At 45.6% G+C, this 19440-nt stretch overlaps 1 protein-coding gene across 1 annotated transcript in view; it reads right to left on the reverse strand.

Moving 5' to 3' along the window:
- Positions 1 to 19440, reverse strand: part of TBCD (tubulin folding cofactor D) — a 223223-nt gene that overhangs the window by 48658 nt on the left and 155125 nt on the right. The window contains exons 23-28 of the mRNA XM_063456052.1: positions 19397 to 19419; positions 15502 to 15533; positions 13658 to 13717; positions 12511 to 12587; positions 11396 to 11477; positions 1179 to 1297 (exon numbers count right to left, since the gene is read on the reverse strand). Coding sequence (XP_063312122.1) covers positions 1179 to 1297; positions 11396 to 11477; positions 12511 to 12587; positions 13658 to 13717; positions 15502 to 15533; positions 19397 to 19419 — 393 coding nt within the window. The remainder of the gene's footprint in view (positions 1 to 1178; positions 1298 to 11395; positions 11478 to 12510; positions 12588 to 13657; positions 13718 to 15501; positions 15534 to 19396; positions 19420 to 19440) is intronic.

Consider the following 19440-nt stretch of genomic DNA (forward strand, 5'->3'; position numbering starts at 1 on the left):
AAAAATAAAGTCCCCATCAGCAATGCCCCTATATTTGTGTGTGGCATCAAGGGGTGAAGGTGTTTAAAAAAAATACTAAAATATGTGATTTGTGAACCAATGTCCACATTTAATGCCTGTTGAAACATATGTGGATGGTGCTTTTTTTATCCTCTGCTTTGTTTCGGGTCAGCATTGCCGGACAAATGGCTCTAAAACCCAAGATGCTGTGCAGCAAGGCCCATGAACATGGATGCAAATATGGCAGATTGGGAGGAATATTATGTGTTATTGATTAGGATACTGAGCGTGCCTGTGAATGCAGGGCATCTTTGGCTTACAGTGAGCATTACACCAAAAAAGAGATTTTTGGTAAAATGTAGGGATTTTAAAAAGAACACTATAGTTATCAAAACAAATGTATCTTAATGAAGCAGTTTTTGTGTATAAATCGCACCCCTGCAGTCTCACTGCTCAATTATCTGTCTTTTAGGAGTTAAATCCCTTTGGTTATGTAGCCCTAATCACACCTTCTTGCATGTGACTTGCACAGCCTTTCAAAACACTTCCTGTAAAGTGACAGCTAATGTTTACACTTCATTTATTGCAAATTCTGTTTAATTTTGAATTTCTTATCTACAGCTCTGTTAATAGCTTGCTAGATCTTGCAGGAGCCTCCTGTATGTGATTAAAATAAGTTAAATCCGATTGAAAATGAAACCATTTTGTTTTCATGCAGGCTGTGTCAGTCACAGTCAGGGGAGGTGTGGTTGGTGCTGCATAAACAGAAACAAAAGTGGTTTAACTCGTAAATGGAAGTGAATTGAGCATTGCAACTTCAAGGGCATGATCTATACACCAAAAACTGCTTCATGAAGTTAAAGTTGGTGACTTTAGTGTTCCTTTAAAGCAGAAAGTAACTCTTCATAACACCATTACACAACACACAGTGAATGGGGCCCACTGTACTCCACAAATCCCAGATATTTCACATGGTAACAAGTTTCAGTTACTCACGCTTCCAGATCTCCCAAACCTGAAATATTTGCATATATCTGAACCGATCATAGTTTCTATTAGGTTTCTAAGAAGTGAGCAATCATTTCTTGATGTCAGCATCCCATCCAAGCTGATGTCACCGTGATTAGACAGAATGTATATGTAGGAGTTGCCAGGCTGCTCTTCCAGTTTCCAGGTACCTGCTGGAGCTTGCTTCTCAGCATAAACCGAGGAAGGGCCCCGAGGGCCAATGAAAACCCACAGCGTGTCATCTCCTCGGCACTCTCCAGCTCTGTGATGAAGTGTTTTACGATCTCATCTTTAAAAAAAAAAAAAAAAGAATGATTCAAATATTATATTATATGCACCTAACTGAGAGGCAGCTCACTGTGATACAGATCTAATGAGAGACAGCTCACTGTGATACAGATCTAATGAGAGGCAGCTCACTGCGATACAGATCTAATGAGAGCAAGCTCACTGTGATACAGATCTAATGAGAGGCAGCTCACTGTGATACAGATCTAATGAGAGGCAGCTCACTGCGATACAGATCTAATGAGAGGCAGCTCACTGTGATACAGATCTAATGAGAGGCAGCTCACTGCGATACAGATCTAATGAGAGGAAGCTCACTGTGATTCAGATCTAATAAGAGGCTGCTCACTGCGATACAGATCTAATGAGAGCTAGCTCACTGTGATACAGATCTAAAGAGAGGCAGCTCACTGTGATACAGATCTAATGAGAGGCAGCTCACTGTGATACAGATCTAATGAGAGGCAGCTCACTGTGATACAGATCTAATGAGAGGCAGCTCACTGTGATACAGATCTAATGAGAGGCAGCTCACTGTGATACAGATCTAATGAGAGGCAGCTCACTGTGATACAGATCTAATGAGAGGCAGCTCACTATGATACAGATCTAATGAGAAGCAGCTCACTGCGATACAGATCTAATGAGAGGCAGCTCACTGTGATACAGATCTAAAGAGCGGCAGCTCACTGTGATACAGATCTAATGAGAGGCAGCTCACTGTGATACAGATCTAATGAGAGGCAGCTCACTGCGATACAGATCTAATGAGAGCTAGCTCACTGCGATACAGATCTAATGAGAGGCAGCTCACTGCGATACAGATCTAATGAGAGGCAGCTCACTGTGATACAGATCTAATGAGAGACAGCTCACTGTGATACAGATCTAATGAGAGGCAGCTCACTGTGATACAGATCTAATGAGAGGCAGCTCACTGTGATACAGATCTAATGAGAGGCAGCTCACTATGATACAGATCTAATGAGAAGCAGCTCACTGTGATACAGATCTAATGAGAAGCAGCTCACTGCGATACAGATCTAATGAGAGGCAGCTCACTGTGATACAGATCTAATGAGAGGCAGCTCACTGTGATACAGATCTAAAGAGCGGCAGCTCACTGTGATACAGATCTAATGAGAGGCAGCTCACTGTGATACAGATCTAATGAGAGGCAGCTCACTGCGATACAGATCTAATGAGAGCTAGCTCACTGCGATACAGATCTAATGAGAGGCAGCTCACTGCGATACAGATCTAATGAGAGGCAGCTCACTGTGATACAGATCTAATGAGAGACAGCTCACTGTGATACAGATCTAATGAGAGGCAGCTCACTGTGATACAGATCTAATGAGAGGCAGCTCACTGTGATACAGATCTAATGAGAGGAAGCTCACTATGATACAGATCTAATGAGAAGCAGCTCACTGTGATACAGATCTAATGAGAAGCAGCTCACTGTGATACAGATCTAATGAGAGGAAGCTCACTATGATACAGATCTAATGAGAAGCAGCTCACTGTGATACAGATCTAATGAGAAGCAGCTCACTGTGATACAGATCTATTAAGAGGCAGCTCACTGTGATACAGATCTAATGAGACACAGCTCACTGTGATACAGATCTAATGAGAGACAGCATACTTTAATACAGATCTAATGAGAGACAGCTTACTGTGATACAGATCTAATGAGAGACAGCATACTTTAATACAGATCTAATGAGAGACAGCTTACTGTGATACAGATCTAATGAGAGACAGCATACTTTAATACAGATCTAATGAGAGGCATTTCACTGTGATGTGGCTCACTGTCATAAGCTATAAAAAAAAGAGAGAATACTGATATAGTTCTAATAAGAGACAGCCCACTTTCATTAGATTATAAGCTGCCCACAGCACTGCCCCTGTAGATAGCAAGCTGCCCACATCACTGCCCTGTAGATAGCAAGCTGCGCACATCAATGCCACTGTACATAGCAAGCTGCGCACATCACTGCCACTGTACATAGGAAGCGGCGCACATCGCTGCCCCTGTAGATAGCAAGCTGCGCACATCACTGCCCTGTAGATAGCAAGCTGCCCACGTAGATAGCAAGCTGCGCACATCACTGCCCTGTAGATAGCAAGATGCGCACATCACTGCCCTGTAGATAGCAAGCTGCCCACATCACTGCCCTGTAGATAGCAAGCTGCCCACATCACTGCCCAGTAGATAGCAAGCTGCCCACATCACTGCCCAGTAGATAGCAAGCTGCCCACATCACTGCCCAGTAGATAGCAAGCTGCGCACATCACTGCCCTGTAAATACCAAACTACGCACATCGCTGCCCCTGTAGATAGCAAGCTGCCCACGTAGATAGAAAGCTGCCCACATCGCTGCCCCTGTAGATAGCAAGCTGAGCACATCACTGCCCTGTAGATAGCAAGCTGCGCACATCTCTGCCCTGTAGATAGCAAACTGCGCACATCACTGCCCTGTAGATAGCAAGCTGCGCACATCACTGCCCCTGTAGATAGCAAGCTGCGCACCTCACTGCCCTGTAAATAACAAACTACGCACATCGCTGTCCCTGTAGATAGCAAGCTGCCCATGTAGATAGCAAGCTGCCCACGTAGATAGCAAGCTGCCCACGCAGATAGCAAGCTGCCCACGCAGATAGCAAGCTGCCCACGCAGATAGCAAGCTGCCCACGCAGATAGCAAGCTGCCCACGCAGATAGCAAGCTGCCCACGCAGATAGCAAGCTGCCCACATCGCTGCCCCTGTAGATAGAAGCTGAGCACATCACTGCCCTGTAGATAGCAAGCTGCGCACATCACTGCCCTGTAGATAGCAACCTGCGCACATCACTGCCCTGTAGATAGCAACCTGCGCACATCACTGCCCTGTAGATAGCAAGCTGCGCACATCACTGCCCCTGTAGATAGCAAGCTGCACACCTCACTGCCCTGTAAATAACAAACTACGCACATCGCTGTCCCTGTAGATAGCAAGCTGCCCATGTAGATAGCAAGCTGCCCACGTAGATAGCAAGCTGCCCACGTAGATAGCAAGCTGCCCACGTAGATAGCAAGCTGCCCACGCAGATAGCAAGCTGCCCACGCAGATAGCAAGCTGCCCACATCGCTGCCCCTGTAGATAGAAGCTGAGCACATCACTGCCCTGTAGATAGCAAGCTGCGCACATCACTGCCCTGTAGATAGCAAGCTGTGCACATCACTGCCCTGTAAATAGCAAACTACGCACATCGCTGCTCCTGTAGATGGCAAGCTGCCCACATCACTGCCCCTGTAGATAGCAAGTTGCGCACATCACTGCCCCTGTAGATAGCAACCTGCGCACATCACTGCCCTGTAGATAGCAAGCTGCGCACATCACTGCCCCTGTAGATAGCAACCTGCGCACATCACTGCCCCTGTAGATAGCAACCTGCGCACATCACTGCCCTGTAGATAGCAAGCTGCCCACGTAGATAGCAAGCTGCCCACATCGCTGCCCCTGTAGATAGCAAGCTGCGCACATCACTGCCCAGTAGATAGCAAGCTGCACACATCACTGCTCTGTAAATAGCAAACTACGCACATCGCTGCCCTGCCGATAGAAAACTACGCACATCGCTGCCCCTGTAGATGGCAAGCTGCCCACATCGTTGCTCCTGTAGATAGCAAGCTGCCCACATCACTGCCCTGTAGATAGCAAGCTGCGCACATCACTGCCCCTGTAGATAGCAACCTGCGCACATCACTGCCCTGTAGGTAGCAAGCTGCCCACGTAGATAGCAAGCTGCCCACATCGCTGCCCCTGTAGATAGCAAGCTGCGCACATCACTGCCCAGTAGATAGCAAGCTGCACACATCACTGCCCTGTAAATAGCAAACTACGCACATCGCTGCCCTGTAGATAGAAAACTACGCACATCGCTGCCCCTGTAGATGGCAAGCTGCCCACATCGCTGCTCCTGTAGATAGCAAGCTGCCCACATCACTGCCCTGTAGATAGCAAGCTGCGCACATCACTGCCCCTGTAGATAGCAACCTGCGCACATCACTGCCCTGTAGGTAGCAAGCTGCCCATGTAGGTAGCAAGCTGCCCACGTAGATAGCAAGCTGTCCACATCGCTGCCCTGTAGATAGCAACCTGCACACATCACTGCCCTGTAGATAGCAAGCTGCGCACATCACTGCCCCTGTAGATAGCAACCTGCGCACATCACTGCCCTGTAGATAGCAAGCTGTCCACGTAGATAGCAAGCTGCCCACATCGCTGCCCCTGTAGATAGCAAGCTGCGCACATCACTGCCCAGTAGATAGCAAGCTGCACACATCACTGCCCTGTAAATAGCAAACTACGCACATCGCTGCCCTGTAGATAGAAAACTACGCACATCGCTGCCCCTGTAGATGGCAAGCTGCCCACATCGCTGCTCCTGTAGATAGCAAGCTGCCCACATCACTGCCCTGTAGATAGCAACCTGCGCACATCACTGCCCCTGTAGATAGCAACCTGCGCACATCACTGCCCTGTAGATAGCAAGCTGCCCACGTAGATAGCAAGCTGCCCACATCGCTGCCCCTGTAGATAGCAAGCTGCGCACATCACTGCCCAGTAGATAGCAAGCTGCACACATCACTGCCCTGTAAATAGCAAACTACGCACATCGCTGCCCTGCAGATAGAAAACTACGCACATCGCTGCCCCTGTAGATGGCAAGCTGCCCACATCGCTGCTCCTGTAGATAGCAAGCTGCCCACATCACTGCCCTGTAGATAGCAAGCTGCGCACATCACTGCCCCTGTAGATAGCAACCTGCGCACATCACTGCCCTGTAGGTAGCAAGCTGCCCATGTAGGTAGCAAGCTGCCCACGTAGATAGCAAGCTGTCCACATCGCTGCCCTGTAGATAGCAACCTGCGCACATCACTGCCCTGTAGATAGCAAGCTGCGCACATCACTGCCCTGTAGATAGCAACCTGCGCACATCACTGCCCTGTAGATAGCAAGCTGCGCACATCACTGCCCAGTAGATAGCAAGCTGCGCACATCACTGCCCTGTAAATAGCAAACTACGCACATCGCTGCCCCGTAGATGGCAAACTACGCACATCGCTGCCCCTGTAGATGACAAGCTGCCCACATCGCTGCTCCTGTAGATAGCAAGCTTCCCACATCGCTGCCCCTGTAGATAGCAAGCTGCGCACATCACTGCCCCTGTAGATAGCAACCTGCGCACATCACTGACCTGTAGATAGCAAGCTGCTCACATCACTGCCCTGTAGATAGCAACCTGCGCACATCACTGCCCTGTAGATAGCAAGCTGCTCACATCACTGCCCTGTAGATAGCAACCTGCGCACATCACTGCCCAGTAGATAGCAAGCTGCGCACATCACTGCCCTGTAAATAGCAAACTACGCACATCGCTGTCCCTGAAGATAGCAAGCTGCCCATGTAGATAGCAAGCTGCCCACGTAGATAGCAAGCTGCCCACATCGCTGCCCCTATAGATAGAAGCTGAGCACATCACTGCCCTGTAGATAGCAAGCTGCGCACATCACTGCCCTGTAGATAGCAAGCTGTGCACATCACTGCCCCTGTAGATAGTAACCTGTGCACATCACTGCCCTGTAGATAGCAAGCTGCGCACATCACTGCCCCTGTAGATAGCAACCTGCGCACATCACTGCCCTGTAGATAGCAAGCTGCCCACGTAGATAGCAAGCTGCCCACATCGCTGCCCCTGTAGATAGCAAGCTGCGCACATCACTGCCCTGTAGATAGCAAGCTGCGCACATCACTGCCCTGTAGATAGCAAGCTGCGCACATCACTGCCCTGTAGATAGCAAGCTGCGCACATCACTGCCCAGTAGATAGCAAGCTGCACACATCACTGCCCTGTAAATAGCAAACTACGCACATCGCTGCCACTGTAGATAGAAAACTACGCACATCGCTGCCCCTGTAGATGGCAAGCTGCCCACATCGCTGCTCATGTAGATAGCAAGCTGCCCACATCACTGCCCTGTAGATAGCAAGCTGCGCACATCACTGCCCATTAGATAGCAAGCTACGCACATCACTGCCCCATAGATAGCAACCTGCGCACATCACTGCCCCGTAGATAGCAACCTGCGCACATCACTGCCCTGTAGATAGCAACCTGCGCACATCACTGCCCTGTAGATAGCAACCTGCGCACATCACTGCCCTGTAGATAGCAAGCTGCCCACGTAGATAGCAAGCTGCCCACGTAGATAGCAAGCTGCCCACATCACTGCCCTGTAGATAGCAAGCTGCGCACATCACTGCCCATTAGATAGCAAGCTACACACATCACTGCCCCGTAGATAGCAACCTGCGCACATCACTGCCCTGTAGATAGCAAGATGCGCACATCACTGCCCTGTAGATAGCAAGCTGCCCACATCGCTGCCCCTGTGGATAGCAACCTGCGCACATCACTGCCCTGTAGATAGCAAGCTGCCCACATCACTGCCCTGTAGATAGCAACCTGCGCACATCACTGCCCAGTAGATAGCAACCTGCGCACATCACTGCCCAGTAGATAGCAAGCTGCGCACATCACTGCCCAGTAGATAGCAAGCTGCGCACATCACTGCCCAGTAGATAGCAAGCTGCGCACATCACTGCCCAGTAGATAGCAAGCTGCGCACATCACTGCCCTGTAAATAGCAAACTACGGACATCGCTGTCCCTGTAGATAGCAAGCTGCCCATGTAGATAGCAAGCTGCCCACGCAGATAGCAAGCTGCCCACGCAGATAGCAAGCTGCCCACATCGCTGCCCCTGTAGATAGCAAGCTGAGCACATCACTGCCCTGTAGATAGCAAGCTGCGCACATCACTGCCCTGTAGATAGCAAGCTGTGTACATCACTGCCCTGTAGATAGCAAACTACGCACATCGCTGCTCCTGTAAATGGCAAGCTGCCCACATCACTGCCCCTGTAGATAGCAAGTTGCGCACATCACTGCCCCTGTAGATAGCAACCTGCGCACATCACTGCCCTGTAGATAGCAAGCTGCGCACATCACTGCCCCTGTAGATAGCAACCTATCTGCCCTGTAGATAGCAAGCTGCGCACATCACTGTCCCTGTAGATAGCAACCTGAGCACATCACTGCCCTGTAGATAGCAACCTGCGCACATCACTGCCCTGTAGATAGCAACCTGCGCACATCACTGCCCTGTAGATAGCAAACTGCCCATGTAGATAGCAAGCTGCCCATGTAGATAGCAAGCTGCCCACATCACTGCCCTGTAGATCGCAAGCTGCGCACATCACTGCCCATTAGAAAGCAAGCTACGCACATCACTGCCCCGTAGATAGCAACCTGCGCACATCACTGCCCTGTAGATAGCAAGATGCGCACATCACTGCCCTGTAGATAGCAAGCTGCCCACATCACTGCCCCTGTAGATAGCAACCTATCTGCCCTGTAGATAGCAAGCTGCGCACATCACTGTCCCTGTAGATAGCAACCTGCGCACATCACTGCCCTGTAGATAGCAACCTGCGCACATCACTGCCCTGTAGATAGCAACCTGCGCACATCACTGCCCTGTAGATAGCAAGCTGACCATGTAGATAGCAAGCTGCCCACGTAGATAGCAAGCTGCCCACATCACTGCCCTGTAGATAGCAAGCTGAGCACATCACTGCCCATTAGATAGCAAGCTACGCACATCACTGCCCTGTAGATAGCAACCTGCGCACATCACTGCCCTGTAGATAGCAAGATGCGCACATCACTGCCCTGTAGATAGCAAGCTGCCCACATCACTGCCCTGTAGATAGCAAGCTGCGCACATCCCTGCCCCTGTAGATAGCAACCTGTGCACATCACTGCCCTGTAGATAGCAAGCTGCCCACATCACTGCCCTGTAGATAGCAAGCTGCGCACATCACTGCCCAGTAGATAGCAAGCTGCGCACATCACTGCCCAGTAGATAGCAAGCTGCGCACATCACTGCCCAGTAGATAGCAAGCTGCGCACATCACTGCCCAGTAGATAGCAAGCTGCGCACATCACTGCCCTGTAAATAGCAAACTACGCACATCGCTGTCCCTGTAGATAGCAAGCTGCCCACGCAGATAGGAAGCTGCCCACATCGCTGCCCCTGTAGATCTATCTACACACATCGCTGCTCCTGTAAATGGCAAGCTGCCCACATCACTGCCCCTGTAGATAGCAAGTTGCGCACATCACTGCCCCTGTAGATAGCAACCTGCGCACATATCTGCCCTGTAGATAGCACGCTGCGCACATCACTGTCCCTGTAGATAGCAACCTGCGCACATCACTGCCCTGTAGATAGCAAGCTGCCCATGTAGATAGCAAGCTGCCCATGTAGATAGCAAGCTGCCCATGTAGATAGCAAGCTGCCCACATCGCTGCACCTGTAGATAGCAAGCTGCGCACATCACTGCCCTGTAGATGGCAAGCTGCGCACATCACTGCCCAGTAGATAGCAAGCTGCACACATCACTGCCCTGTAAATAGCAAACTACACACATCGCTACCCCTGTAGATGGCAAGCTGCCCACATCGCTGCTCCTGTAGATGGCAAGCTGCCCACATCGCTGCTCCTGTAGATAGCAAGCTGCCCACATCACTGCCCTGTAGATAGCAAGCTGCCCACATCACTGCCCTGTAGATAGCAAGCTGCGCACATCACTGCCCATTAGATAGCAAGCTACGCACATCACTGCCCCTGTAGATAGCAACCTGCGCACATCACTGCCCTGTAGATAGCAAGATGCGCACATCACTGCCCTGTAGATAGCAACCTGCGCACATCACTGCCCTGTAGATAGCAAGCTGCGCACATCACTGCCCATTAGATAGCAAGCTACGCACATCACTGCCCCTGTAGATGGCAACCTGCGCACATCACTGCCCTGTAGATAGCAAGATGCCCACATCACTGCCCTGTAGATAGCAACCTGCGCACATCACTACCCTGTAGATAGCAAGCTGCCCACATCACTGCCCTGTAGATAGCAAGCTGCCCATAGCACTGTCCTCTGTAGATCACAAGCTGCACACATCGCTGCCCATGTAGATCACAAGCTGCACACATCGCTGCCCATGTAGATCACAAGCTGCCCACATCGCTGCCCATGTAGATCACAAGCTGCACACATCGCTGCCCATGTAGATCACAAGCTGCACACATCGCTGCCCATGTAGATCACAAGCTGCACACATCGCTGCCCATGTAGATCACAAGCTGCACACATCGCTGCCCATGTAGATCACAAGCTGCACACATCGCTGCCCATGTAGATCATAAGCTGCACACATCGCTGCCCATGTAGATAGCAAGCTGTGCAAATCACTGTCCTGTAGATAGCAAGCTGCCCACATCGCTGCATCTATAGATAGCAAGCTGCGCATATCACTGCCCCTGTACCATTAAACAATGTTGGACAGGTTTAAATCATTACATCACCAGTTTCTTTATAAACAACTAAAAATAAATAATCATTTCATATTTGCAAATAGTTTACTGTTTAGCACCACCACAAAGGAGTGTTTGCGTGTGCCAATGAACAGATACGGAGCTCAGGGCGCACTGCACATTGAAACCCAGCAGCCAACATACTAAGAAAACAGCTGTGCTATTTCAATGCTCCCCAACGTGTTTGTTCAGAAATTAACGCACTTTAATATAATTGCTTTTATTTGCAACGTCAAACATTGTTTTATAGGCACAAAAAATATTAATAGCAGGCGTCCACGCACGGTTTAGAGACTGAACTTTAAATAAGTATGACAAATCCCAAAGAGAAACACCCAACAATAGTTTGGAACAAAACAATCCTCCTTTAATCTCCTGAAGGGCTTATTTCTCCAAACCAGGCTACAGCACTGCTTTACCCAACATGGACGTATGACTTTGTAGTATCTATTTGGTGTATTTGAACAAATGTGTAGGTGCAACTGTTGGGCTGGCCAAAGATGTGCAAGAGGTAACTGTGTTTTTGATAGCTCAATTTCAGTAGTTGCTGGTCTGCATGTGTGTTATTAGTGCTGCCCCTTTAAGAAATCACAGATTGACATACCTTGTACAACAGGTCTGACTTCTCCAGCCTGCTCCTGATAAAACGCACTGCACAAGGCAGACAGGGCTGTTACAGCAGCTTCCTAGAGTCAGAGCAGAATGGCATTTTAAAAGGGCATTGACAGATGACAGATCCAGCTTTGCACTGGCCATTAAATACTGGCTCCACATATTATACTGGCTGTAAAGCGTCCGATCCGATTTGAGATTCAGGATAATAAACGGTATTTTGCATGTAACAGTTCTGAAGGAGATTAATGTGTTTCCCAGTGCAGACAAGGCTGTTAATTAATTTATAGTTTATTTTGTTTGCCATTGAAATTATTTCTTTTTTTGAGATGTGACATTTGTGTAGACCAGTAATGACGGTGTGCATGCCATCACACATCCGATCTGTTATGGTATTAAGGGCAGAGTTGGCCAGATACATGTGCAGTTAATGTGTACTTCTAGGTACAAAGCTGTTTTAATGATATACCTCAGGTAAAACACAGTTTGATGAAAACACCTAGTTTCTGGCTTCTAAATATTCTGTGGGGCTAATTTCATAATGCACAGCCATTATAATGCAAGCCCTGTCTTGTATATTTTTCAACAAACACAGCCTCCAGAAGCGATGCTAAGCAGGCTAGATACGCACAAATCTAGTTTGAAGTCACATGACTCCTATGGAGTCATGTGACTTCATGTGTTGTGTTTAATGCCTACAGTAATTGTATTTTAATCTCTCAATCTCCTTTTATTACCCAAATCATGGCATAATTCAGGGTGTGCGATAAATGCAGGTGTACAGGGAGGCAGCCTAAATAGGAAGGAAACGCCACTGATTTTCCTCCTGCCACCATAGAATACTGCAAACTAAGTATAATTATCAACAGAGTATGTACATCAAGGTAACGGACATGTTTCTAAGTATAATGACAGTGAGTATGCCCAGATCACAGACATATAACTACATCCGGTTCAGGTCTATACATCACTGACATGTTATAGAAAATACTACTTGGATTTCTTTGGACTGTAAAAAAGAAGGCATCTTTCGGCCCAGGAAACAAGCAGGGGGCCTGCACCTACCCAGCTATTCTGCTGTCTACACAAACCGCAATAAGATATTACCTTTATTACGGGTCTAGAAGAAGTGGAAACCATGTAAAGACTTTTTAAAGTGTCATTAATCAGCAACTGCCATCCACCTGCAAAAGAATGTGCAAATTCTTCGGTTTATATATAAAAAGACAAACATTGGAACAGTTCTAAAAACTAAGCTGTGAATGAAATAGATACCCCCTAGTGGCAATATCCAGTCATTACATCTATCAGTGGCGACTTCCCATGGTTGGACTAATAGGGGATGGGTCAGAGCTATTTAAATAGGGGGGAGGGGTCAGAGCTATTTAAAGAGGGTATTCAGAACATCACCCCTTGGTAGCAGAGGGGGAATATGCACCACTGGGACTGTTAGATGTTATCGGTCCACAGATCCGGAAACCACAGAAGAGCAGGAACAAGTAGTACATCACTTCCGGGCGACGTTGACAGCACCTGAAAGCGGGAAATTCAAGAACGAACAGCTGATACATGGCAGGATTGATCCGGAACACACCCACTACACCACCAATAGGAAGAAGGGTTCTCCTATAAAGTGAGACTGTGGGGAGAGGGAGGGTATAGCGGGAATTTGTTTTGTATGAAGATTATTTATATTTTTTACTAAGAGGTCCCTGATGAAGTTCTAACCGAACGAAACGCGTTGGACCAGTGCCTTATTTTACCAAATAAATTTTCTAATCATACTACTTGTTCCTGCTCTTCTGTGGTTTCCGGATCTGTGGACCGATAACATCTAACAGTCCCAGTGGTGCATATTCCCCCTCTGCTACCAAGGGGTGATGTTCTGAATGCGCTAAACTCCTGACATCTTGTGAGTGTACCTGTTAGCGTGTCTTTATACATGCTCATAACAATCTTCACTATGTATTGTTAATTTCTTTTTTATAGGTATAGACAGCGATTTCCCTTCTACCCTTTGTATACATGTGTTAACCAGGCATCTATGTGGATAAGTTGCCATTGGGAAGCTGTCACTAAGTTAAGTTTGTTTTAACATTTTATTTTATACATACTATTGTAGTGTGTTTGTTGTTTCTATTTAAAGAGGAACTTTCCTCACTTAGCAGTGGACTAAAAACTAAACTGCAAGACCAGCACTAGTTGTGGGTGATTCTGTATTAAATATTGGTATATATTGTTACTGGATACTTACCAACAGCATTTCCTGGATGGGGTATTTCAGACAGGGATAGTTTTTCAATCAAACAGCAGACTGTAGGAAGAGACAAGGTGAAATGTACATGTATAGGTTTACTGGCAACAGCATCACACACAGCTCAGAAAATGTAACGCAAGAAAGAAAAAAAAGACAGTCTAATTTCTAGTGACAAATCAGCTTTTATCATTTAAAAAAACATGCCATAGGTCCGATTCTTGGCTGTTATTGGAAACTGTGCTACTGTTACATAATCAGTGCTAGGTTGCATTCTTCTCTGTAACGCAGAGGATTTTGGGAGGGGACATAGCTGGCTACCCACATGTATGACTCTGAAGACTTCATGTACAGCCCAGTAATTTTATAACTGAATAGAATTCCAACAGGGTTATTCGCTACAGTGATAATTCAAAGTGAATTCAAAGTGAGAGTTTCCAATTGAAGGCCAAAAGAGCGAAACCGTAACAATTCTCAAAGTACGCGAATGCTTTCCGCCTCGGCTACTTTAGCCTTAAATATTAAATTCACTTAGAATTCACCTTGACTTCTCACTTTAGTGACTAACCCTGTAAGGCTCAGAGGATGGTAGCGGATAGTCCGTAACTCCCAAACATGGGTATTGTGAACTTGTATGTGAGTTGGCAAACATTAGACATGAGCAGTATCAGCATTGTGTGAAGGCGAAAGGTCCACTGACAGTGTTATTCACACAAGTGAGGATTGCTGGGAACTCAAATTGAAATTCAAAATAGCGGATTCAGAAAAAAATCCTCAAGTCAATCCTGTGTTTACGTTAAAGGGATTTTATTTGAAATTTTTATTTATTTTGGGATTACATTTGAAATTCACCTTGAATTCCCCACAATTATAACTTTCACGATTCATGATTTCATGAGTGTTTTCCCTGGAAATATTTCACATCTTACCATTGTGGGGATGCACTTGAAGAGTGCTGCCCTGTAGTATGCAGATTTCACATGCTGCAGGATGAATCAATAACTGAAAACTGCTTTGATCAGCTAATTGAATTTCCTTCCTGTAGCAAATGAATTCTTCAAACGACAGAGTATCACTTTTCATGTGCAGCCCAGCAGCACAAACGTATGTGCTCAGGAAATAAGAGGACCTGCAAGGCCTTGGTCTAATAGTGTTATTATATATTTCCCCTCTTATATTGCAAAGCGCTACGGAATCTATTGGCGCTATATAAATGGCGATAATAATAATAATCGTCCACCCATTGTAAAGCGCTGCGGAATCTATTGGCGCTATATAAATGGCGATAATAATAATAATAATCGTCCACCCATTGTAAAGCGCTGCGGAATCTATTGGCGCTATATAAATGGCGATAATAATAATAATAATCGTCCACCCATTGTAAAGCGCTGCGGAATCTATTGGCGCTATATAAATGGCGATAATAATAATCGTCCACCCATTGTAAAGTACTGCGGAATTTGATGGCGCTATATAAATATCATAATAATAATAATAATAATTCAAGCAGCCAGTGCATTTATGATCACTCACATAGATTTTTAATACGAATGCTCACAATATAATTGTTAGAGCTGGCACTCAATTCATCCTCAGTGTAAACAGGGTACTCATCTCACCCTGTCAAAACCCTTAAACCTAGACACATCTAGGTTGTAGTTAAGGTGATTATTAAGAGGTCTTTACCTCAATTTGTACATATGTGTGTTCTATGTTAATAGGTGTAGTCCACTCACTTTTCCTAATCGTATTAACAAGGCTGTAATGAGTATACACATGGGAATTTATAACAATTGTCTATTAATGTTTCAATGTGATTTATAGTGACATCCAATACTCACCTGCGGGTCGCATTAGCTCTCCGCCCAAACCCCTGCAGAAGAAACAGGCAGTTTATTTTAGCAAAGAGTGCACTTGCATGTTGATTTATCTTTAGTTAAAGTTAAATGTGTCCACTTTATAGGGACATTGAAAGAATAAAATGGTGGGGTTCTCTACAATATTTTATTTTTTTAGACTTGACATGAAAGAAACAGTAGGATAGGGGAGTCCAAATGATACCCTTCCCAAAGCTGTTGTCAAACTACAACTCCCATCATTCTTTGCCACCTAAAAGAATCATTGGAGTTGCAGTTTTTTAGCTGCCCTTCCCTGCACAAGGGAGGGGGGCACTACAGTGCTAGGAAAACAACTTCATATTTATTGCACTATAGTTTGCTTTTAAGTCTGTAAATGAAAATAAGGTAAATAGTGTGTGTAGTTTACAGTGTACACTGCTGAAATTTGAAATAGGGTTTTGTTTCAACAGAGGTAGCACTTTACAGCACAGGCCTTTTGTCATGACTTTTACAGAAATGATCACTGAGAGAACAGAGAGGGTCTACAGATATAATCAGACTTAATACTCGTAGCAAACAAACACGACACAGTACTCAGGGCTTTGTCACTGATGATTCAGGTTTTTGGTGCATTTAAAAAAAAATAAGAGAAAATAAGTTTAATGAGCCATCTATAGTTCTATAAAACGAACATTATGATCTGTTTGACACATTCACTGATACACCTGCACTCCACCCATACATTGCTACCACACGGGCCATTTCTGTGGAGTTTAAAGAAAAACATATCATTTTGTAAAATTTAAAGTTAAATATTTCATGAACTACGGTCTGTGTATTTATTATGTTGTAATATAATTAAATGCCTATTTTAAGTGCATTGCCTGGCTTAGCTTTGCTGTAATGGGCAGTCATATTTAAAGGGACACTATAGTCACCCAGACCACTTCAGCTCAATGAGGTGGTCTGGGTGGCAGGTCCCTCAGGTTTTAACCCTTCACATGTAAACATAGCAGTTTCAGAGAAACTGCTATGTTTACATAGCAGGGTTAATCAAACCTGTAGGAGCTGTCTACCTGACAGCCGATAGAGGCGCTTCTGCGACGCTGGATGCGAAATTCGCATCCAGCGTGCAGAACTTCCATTGGAAAGCATTGAAAAATGTTTTCCTATGGACTGTTGGAATGTGCGCACGGCTCTTGCCTCGCATGCGCATTCCGCTCCACTCGGGAGCTGACGTCGGCAGGGGAGGAGGGGTCACCAGCGCCAAGGGAGCCCGGCGCTGGCTCAAGGTAAGCTGCAAGGGTTTTAACCCCTTCAGCGCCACGGGAAGGGGACCCAGAGGGTGAGGGTCCCCCAAGGATGACATAGTGTCAGGAAAACAGGTTTGTTTTCCTGACACTATAGTGATCCTTTAAGTCCTGTTTAGTCATAGGCTCAACATTGTTATTTATATTATGAAGCAGATACATTTTGATTCTGAACAAAGATGGCTAAATATGGCTGACTCCACAGAGGTGCACTAAAATAATGTTTTAAACTAGGGAACACTATAGCGTTAGGAATACACACTTACATTCCTAATGCTATTTAGATTCAGGGCCCCACCCCTAAATTAAGGGTTTTTTTTGGGGGGGGGGGAGAGGGGGGGTTTAAAAAAAAGGAAAGGTTTTATCTTACAAGTCAGTGAGCCAGCCGTTCCTCCTTTTCTCGTCCAATCCAATGCTTCTCATAGGGAAGCATTAAATCTAATGCTTTTCTATGAGCAGCATTTGGTGACGGTTCTTCATGGACATCAAATGTCACATGACAGACAACTGCGCCACTATACATCGACCAATTCATCGAGGTGCCTTTTGTGGTCCTTTAACTTGTATGCATTCAGCACAATATGAACACAGAGGAAAATAATACATATAATATTTTAATTTAAATAATAATAATGAACAAAAATATGACAGTTTTCCTTTACGTATGAGGTAGAATTACATTAAGCCCCCAGCAATATAACATGATACCTGAATGGCATTAAGGACGTGAAAATAACACATTACACATTTTGTCAGTGACAGCATGAGCTAGTCCCATAAAATATCTTAGAAACGTACAACAAATGACAGTTTGACACAAGGTCCCTCCCCACATTCACAACTACAAAGGAAACTCAATCTTAAAGACAAAGATGCCCACTTGCCATAAAGATCACCTTACTTTCCACATGATGGCCAGTCGGCTTGAAGGTTATTTTTAATACACACCTTTAAAGTGCCTGTATTTTGTGTAACCACCAAAGAATGATGTATTCTGATGAAGACACTCTCCAGGAAGGAACTAAACTTTGTCAGCCAATCCTAGTGTTGTCATTTCTTTGGCCAGCACGAGTATATAATATAAACTAACAAATTGTAATTATGTAAATGTACACTACACTAATACTGTAAAAACATTACAGTAATGATAAATTAGCTTACAGTGTAGCTAATAGAAGCTGCGGGATGGTTTTTTTTTTCCCACATGAATGTAGTTTGATAATGAAGCAAATGTATACTCTCTCTTGCAGAAAAACGTAACAAGTAAGTCTGTCACAAATAGTGGGGACTCTGCGCTCTGTGAAAAGCACAATTGTGCAGTAAGTTTTGCAAAGGCAGCAGTTATAAGAGGTAACAGAAATACACAAGAAGGTAGGCAGCTTTGATGCATCCAGTGTCCCTTTAAAATGTACATATACTTATATTCCTCACTCTTTATAAAAAAAAAAAAAAAAAAAAAAAAATCTACGGATAAAAAAAAATCTGACCCGGGAAGATCAAAGAGAAAACCTCAAAATATATCTGTTTGCTGCAATAGTTTGATCCCTATCCCAGGAAGTATGGTTGCAGCCTGTCTGATAGCCTGTGTTTAGCAGTAAATATCTTTGCCTCCAGTGCTTATTTACAGTATGAGCAGAGAAAGGGTTTTCCCTCCCTGCAGGTAAACAAGCCACAAGTTCCTCATAGCTCACGTTGTTCGCATAACACAAGCTCCAGGACACTATATCTCCCGTGCATGGATGACACAGGTATTCAGTCACAAACACGGGCACTGTCTGTACCCCCAGCCACGCTCAAACCCTCCCGTCTCATACTGATCCCCAATGCGGGTCCCGCAGTAGCCAACGTGTGCAGACAATACAGATGGCAAAGCAGATAAAATAAGATTCCAAGAGCCTTCTCTTTATTTTTCTGTTTGTTTGCCAATATTGTACGGTAACACCCAAGGCATCTTTTCGTGTGCACTAAATATTCACATGCAATTCATTCCCCAGAATAATGTAACAGCTGACAATAACGATGCCCCAAGCGTTCAAGATGTATCAACAATTCCCCCCTCCTTCCCAAAAATATATAAACTCCACATCCACAATTAGCTGCTTCCATGCCTTATGAGACCAACCAGTGAAATGAAAGTGAGCCAGTGTGGCTCCATACCTCGAGCTGGGGCACAAGGTATCATAGGAACCACAAGCACCGTACCTCCCTATGCACAAAGCAGGTAGGTGTGACTCTGAAGTGCCAGCTGGAGTCCAATATACAACCTCCATACTCCAAAGAAACCAAGCAGCGTACCCCCTAGACATAAAGCAATCAGGTGTGATTTCATACAACGGGCCACAAAAGGCCACCTAAGTGGAAACATGAATCTGTTTTTGGACTCAGAACATTTTCCACGATGTGCCAACTTTGCCTTCTGCAGAGTATTATCTGCAAATTCTGCATGTGAAGAAATATAAACAATTCTTACACGTGACCAATTCTAACGTGGACTAATGACAAGGCCACAAAGAACTGTTTTTTTTTTATTAGATCTCTGCACCAAGTTTGGGAAAAAGAAAACACAGGTTGTTTGTGTATCATCCTACCTGTATAACTGGCGGTCCTGGAGCTGGGGGGAAAAACTCAACAT

The sequence above is a fragment of the Pelobates fuscus genome, chromosome 5 (genome assembly GCF_036172605.1).
Source record: "Pelobates fuscus isolate aPelFus1 chromosome 5, aPelFus1.pri, whole genome shotgun sequence".
In the NCBI taxonomy this organism is placed as follows: Eukaryota; Metazoa; Chordata; class Amphibia; order Anura; family Pelobatidae; genus Pelobates; species Pelobates fuscus.